The sequence below is a fragment of the Vigna radiata genome, chromosome 10 (assembly GCF_000741045.1).
Source record: "Vigna radiata var. radiata cultivar VC1973A chromosome 10, Vradiata_ver6, whole genome shotgun sequence".
NCBI lineage: Eukaryota > Viridiplantae > Streptophyta > Magnoliopsida > Fabales > Fabaceae > Vigna > Vigna radiata.
This window is the reverse complement of record NC_028360.1, coordinates 100641-106640: the sequence shown is the minus strand read 5'-3', so window position 1 is coordinate 106640 and position 6000 is coordinate 100641. Positions and strand designations below refer to the sequence as shown.

At 38.5% G+C, this 6000-nt stretch overlaps 1 protein-coding gene across 2 annotated transcripts in view; it reads right to left on the bottom strand.

Annotated features, from left to right (window-relative positions):
* Positions 1–508: 508 nt before the first annotated feature.
* LOC106775671 (uncharacterized WD repeat-containing protein C343.04c) overlaps positions 509–6000 on the bottom strand; it is a 29433-nt gene continuing 23941 nt past the window's right edge. The window contains exons 4-5 of one of the 2 annotated variants that reach the window (XM_014662816.2): positions 1067–1696; positions 509–921 (exon numbers count right to left, since the gene is read on the bottom strand). In XM_014662816.2, the coding sequence (XP_014518302.1) occupies positions 691–921; positions 1067–1696 (861 nt within the window). In that variant the 3' untranslated portion in view covers positions 509–690. Of the gene's footprint in view, positions 935–1066; positions 1697–6000 lie in introns of both variants that reach the window. The other variant, XM_014662817.2, reaches the window with a different exon arrangement.

Genomic DNA, 6000 nt, shown 5'->3' with positions numbered 1-6000 from the left:
ATTTCCTACCTAACTTAAATTGTCATCAAACGAATCTTGTATGTACTCACAAATATTTAAATTTATAATCATGTAGCAATATATTATGTCAAATTTAAACCAATAATTGAATATATAGATCTCATGAAACTTCGTCAAGTATTAAACTAAAGGTTTCAAAAACTTGATCAAATTTGTTAAATGAAAGTGTTTTTCCCTGAGTTTTTTTTACCAAAATCTACATATTCATTTTGAAAATCCTTAAGACTACTAGCCTTACCAATTCCCACAAAACTATTTCGATCTCAGCATAATTGCAGCTATTAATTAGATGTGTCTTATTTCATATGATCATCTTAAATCCTCAATTACTTGAATAGAAAACAAAACCCCAAGAACTTTAAAATAATTGTAGCAATTTGAAAGTATTGAAAGGTGAAAATCCAACAAGAAATTATCAGACACAAAGCGAGGACCGACCCTGCAAATGCAATCTAATAAAGGACATTGGAGAAGGAAGCAGGCAATGAAAGGAAGAAGAAAAATGAAACAAGAATTTATTTTGAGAAGTCAGATGGTGCATGTTTTGGTATGAATGTCTGTATCTGTTTGTTTGTCTGTTTGGTCTACTAGTTGTGATAGTGAAGGTATTTACAGAATTGCAATGTTATAAAAAAAGAGATGGAATAGAAATAGATTTCGTTGGTTGGTTCACCTAAGTTCGGCTCCACCATTGCAGTAATGGACGCCATTGGTGCGTAGTAGATTAGGGGGATACTTTACATTGAGGCGCTTTAGGCCCCATATCCGAATAGTTCGGTCATCACTCGCCGAGGCTAACATGTGAGGGTTTGCTGGGTTCCAGCTCACACAGTTAACAGCTCCAGAATGACCAGGCAATGCCTCTACTAGATCCCCCGAGTTCCTGTGCCATATGTAAACCTACAGCCACATACTAACCATTACTATTAAACTCAATTTCCAATATATATATATATATATATATATATATATATATATATATATATATATATATATATATATATATATATGGAACCGGAAAGTCATGCCGATTTTAAATTAATACCTGAGAATCCTCACTACCACTAGCAATGAAAGATTGCTTAAGACCACCAAAGCAAGATCTGACGATAAATCGGCTGCGTTTATGACTTCTGTACTTGCCAACAAGTTTAGGATCACCTTCTATATTCCAGAGGTGAATTTCTTGGTTCAAAAGATTAGCCAACAAGAATCTGCTATCCTTTGACAAAGAGAAGGAAGTTATCGTCTGCTCTTCTTCAATAAATCTCTCTTCTTTAGTTTCTTTGTTGAAGAACAGTATTGCATTGTCTTTGCAAATACTCAAAAAGTGTTCCCCATCACCCGTTATTTCCAAGTCAGAAATCTTAAGGGTTCTCTGTCCTTTCCAAGAGTCCACTTCTTTCCCATCTAAATCCCACATGCAAATGCTCTTGTCACTGAGGCCAGAGAGTATATATTTCCCACTTGGAAACCAAGCACAGGAGACGAGACCAGGACCATTTTTTTCATAAACTTGCAGGCACTTACCAGTAGATACATCCCACCGCCTAACAGCCTCCTCCACACCACATGTTAGGAGCTCTTGGTCGTTAGGACTCCACGAAACAGAAGAAACAGATTTCAGGTGACCGGATAATTTATGCTTCATAGACACTCCACCATTCATGTCAACCTATTAAAAGAAAAGGCAAAAAGCAAAAATGTGAAACCTAACGCACAGCTTTAAGTACATTCTGACTGTGTATGCTTCCATTCCATTGACCAATGTTTACAGAAGCATGGTACATAACATGCAAGGAGTACTGGAAGAGAATTCCTATCAATGACGGTTCACATAGTCAAGTAATGGAAGAGCCTTTTTAATAAAATATGTCAGAACAGTTACTTAACTTCCAATAGTGTAAGGCCATATACTTAGGACAAAGGAGTGCAAAGTTTCACATTGGTACATCACTTTAATAATTATTTTAGCTATTTTAACATAATTATCAATTTCAGATGGTTTGGTAGTCGTCGGCTGTGAAAACACTATATCAGGATAAATGTTATTAGAATTATTTTAATATAAAATAGTAATTTACACCACACATAATGATACAAGGATAAATAATTTCGTACAAAACAAGTCAAATTACTAGATCACCAAAAATCTTGGAGCAATAAGAGCATAGTAATGAAGTCAAAAAATAGACAACGACGGCAAAATTAATATAAAAAAAAGCATAAAATTTAGTAGAACACAGACTCAGATGTTTACAATATAGAACAAAACACTTTATGTCAAGTAGTCATGAAGGTAACTTTTTGTGGAATTACCAACCAAGGGTTTTCAATCCTGTAAAATTTACAAAGCATAAATGCATTAGAAAATGACGGATAGAAAACGTTACCCAAAACAATCTTAACCTATGTTGTTTTACGGGTAAAATTAGGTTTTTGATGCCTGAATCCGGGTAGTGGTGCTAAAGTGTATGAAACTGATGAGAGCATGACTGAGGAGAAGATATCTAAGGAAGAGTAACTACTACAGCTATAGCTAAAGCATAAGAGAAGGAAGAAAGTGTTCAAAAAGATTCCAGAAGAATGCCTAGAAGCATGACTAAGATACTGGAGGACAAGCTATGACCAAACGGAAGAGAATTTTTTTTGCTTCAAATGAACTCTATTCTTGTTTTATGTAATTGTTTTGTCCTAAACCTCATGTTTAGTCATAGGGATATTTAGAAGCTTGTTTGGACTTTAGTTTATCTTTAAGTTTGTTTGATTCATAGTAGAGTGTATAGAAGCAAAATCATAAAAATAGACTCTCTTAGAAGCAGAAATAAAAGTGGTCACGAGAGAAGTTTATAGGTCTTCTCATTTAGCTTGTCTTAGAAAGTGCATTTTATGCCTAACTCAATCTCACAAAATTGATTTTCAAGGTAAGTTTTATATTTCTTTATGTACTATAATTTGGTTTTATCTCTAATTAATGTGGGATCTACAATACATTTCCTCATGCTGAAGACTAAAACATCTCTACTGTGAGAATGGATATTTGTGGATGGTTCAGTAATGACCCATTAGCAAGTGATACAATAGGTCCAACAAACCTTGCTAGAATAAACTTTGATAGTATGATATCCTAGTGAAGTAAAAACATTTGGTTATAATTTATGTAATGTGTTATAATTACAAATATACAGAACGGATCTTATATTCAATGATATTGTTATAATTACAGAAATAAGTTGATTATATATAATCAGAAATATCTAGATTATGTATTTACTATAGAGAACATTGGTTGATTCTCATATCATATCTTTATTATTAGAGAATATAAAAACTTCTCTATTTTATTGATTCCTTTTTCTCAATAAAAATAAAGCACTTGTGTTCTCTCATAAATGTTTCTCTCTTTCCTAAAGTTTAAATATGGTATCTAGAGCTTTCTTTTAAAACTGCATTGGCCTCGTAGACCTTTTTTCGCAAACCTTTCTTGCAAAATCATTTTCACTGTTTTAGTGCCCACTCCTTAGTTTCTTTTTTTAGCTTTCCAGAAAGAAATTGTCTTTCATCGCCACATCAACTGCCATTACAAATAATCCCATCTTCTCTAGCCATATTGTTATTATTGAGAAGATGGATGGGGTCTGACTATTTCACTTAGGCTTCCAAAATCAAATTATGATTGGACTACATAACATCAGGAACAATGGTCAAAGATTGAGGCTCAATTGATAGGTGTCAAAAACATGAGAAAAACCCCTAATCCACACAATATTGCCCCGGCATCCATGGTTGAGTATGTTGCTCCCACACTACTAGCTAATCCATCTACAACAACATTTGAAGACTTTATCAAATAGTGCGCAATAAGCCAATCCCCTTATCCACTAATAACACTACTTTGGTGGCACACTAGAAATCCATATACTTGTCTCTCTCAATCTCGTTCTTGGTCCTGGAGTAATTGACTCTAGTGCAACTACTTACATATCTTGTAATTGTTACCTATTCTCCTCCTTTACTAAAGCTACCAATTTGACTTTTATAATTGCTACGAGTAGTTCACAAATATAACCATGTGACATTGGTACTACCCAACCCCTCTAATCCCTTACTGTTGACTCTGTTTGTTAGGCATTGGAGGGTTTACGAGAGGAGAAGGGTGAGGAATAATACCTGACTATTATCTAACAGAATAACAGTCAACTAGGATGGGAACAGGGTCTATATAAGGACCCTGTAATAGTTTCAGAAGTTAGTTAGTTACTCTTATGTCGGTTAACCAGTCTATGTACCTCTGTACATTGTATTCTTGATTCTTGGTGTGAATACAATTCATTTCATTACATACATTCCTAATATGTGATCGTTGTTAGCGTGAGTGAAGAGAGAGCGAGTTGGGTTTTCTTACATGAGGACCTAACAAAGTGGTCCGACCTGCCGGATCTGATCGGAGGAAAGCGAAGGCGATGGAGGGGAAAGTGAAAGCGGTTGAAGGGAAGATGGAACACCTAGAGTTGGTGGTGGAAGGGTTGAAGGCGGAAACTGCATCGAACCAGCAAGAATCGATTGCGATGCACAAAGATATCCAAGAATTGATACGGATATGGGGCGCGCAACAAACGAGGAGAGCAAAGTCTCGGTGGGAGTCAGGAGTCAGTCAATCACCAAGGAAGTCCCAAACGCCATGATGCCGGAAGAGAAGGCGGTGGGCAGCGACCAGACAATCTGCCAAATTGGAGACGAAGGGTGGAGTTACCAATCTTTGAAGGACCTGATCCTCTGTATTGGATTAACTGGGCTGAGAAGTTTTTCGAGATTCAGAGGGTGGCAGAAGCGGAGAAAGTCGAATTGGCTCATATTAGCATGGAGGGGAGCGCTGCATATTGGTTCAAGTTCTGGAAGGACAAGGCGAGTGATCGAACCTGGGAGGGGTTGAAAGAAGCATTGCTGATTCGATTCGAGAGTCGCCATCGTGGGGAATCTTTGAAAGAATGGCGACGATCAAGCAGACAACCACTGTGGAGGAATACGTGACAAAATTTGAAGCTTTGGTGGGGCAGACAAAAGAGTTTTCCGATAACCAATTGTTGTGTTATTTCTTAGCGGGATTACACGAGGAGTTGCGGTGTAAAATGAGACCCCATGATCCCCGCGACTTGATGTCGGCGATGAAGATAGCACGACACATGGAGGAGGCTCTTCGAGGCTTAGGGCTGATGGGTGGACTGCGATCCAAAAACCCCCTTTTCGGGGGCGGTCGACGGGCGGAGGAACGATGGTGGTAGGGACAGAGCCACTGAGAAGTACTTCGGTGAGGGCCACACCAATTGAAAGTATTGGATCGGTGAGGTGAGATACGGCGATGGGGAATGGACCGGTGAGGAGCGGTGGCTTCGGTGGGGGTGACGGTCGGGGAAGGAACTTCCGGAATCTACCTTACCCCAAATTCTTGAAACGTAGAGAGGATGGAAGGTGTTTTTGTCGGGGGGGTCCTTTCAGCCTCGGGCACCAGTGTCCTGAGAAGAGCCATGAAACATCAAGGGAGTTTGGGGGACAGGGTGGTGTTGATCATGGTTGACAGTGGTGCTAGCCATAAAGCTTGGTCGAGGAGCTCCAACTGGAGGTGAATAAAGGCCAGACTCATTCGGTCTATTTGGGGATGGACAGGGAAACTAACACAAGGTTGTTGCAAAGGGGTAGTGTTACAAATGGGAGGAGTCGAGATTACAAAGCAGTGTCATGTCTTCGAATTAGGGGGTGTTAACCTGATTCTAGAAGTGGATTGGCTAGCTAAGTTGGGGGAGGTAGTGATGAATTGGGGCAAGTTGACCATGTCCTTCAAACAAGGAGGAAGAGAAGTGATAATTAGAGAGGACCTGACCTTGGCACGAGAAGTAATAGCACCTGAGGCCCTGCTAAAGATTTGTAAACAGAAACAGTGAAAAGGTATTGGTTGGTGATCAAGTTAATGTGATTGAAAAG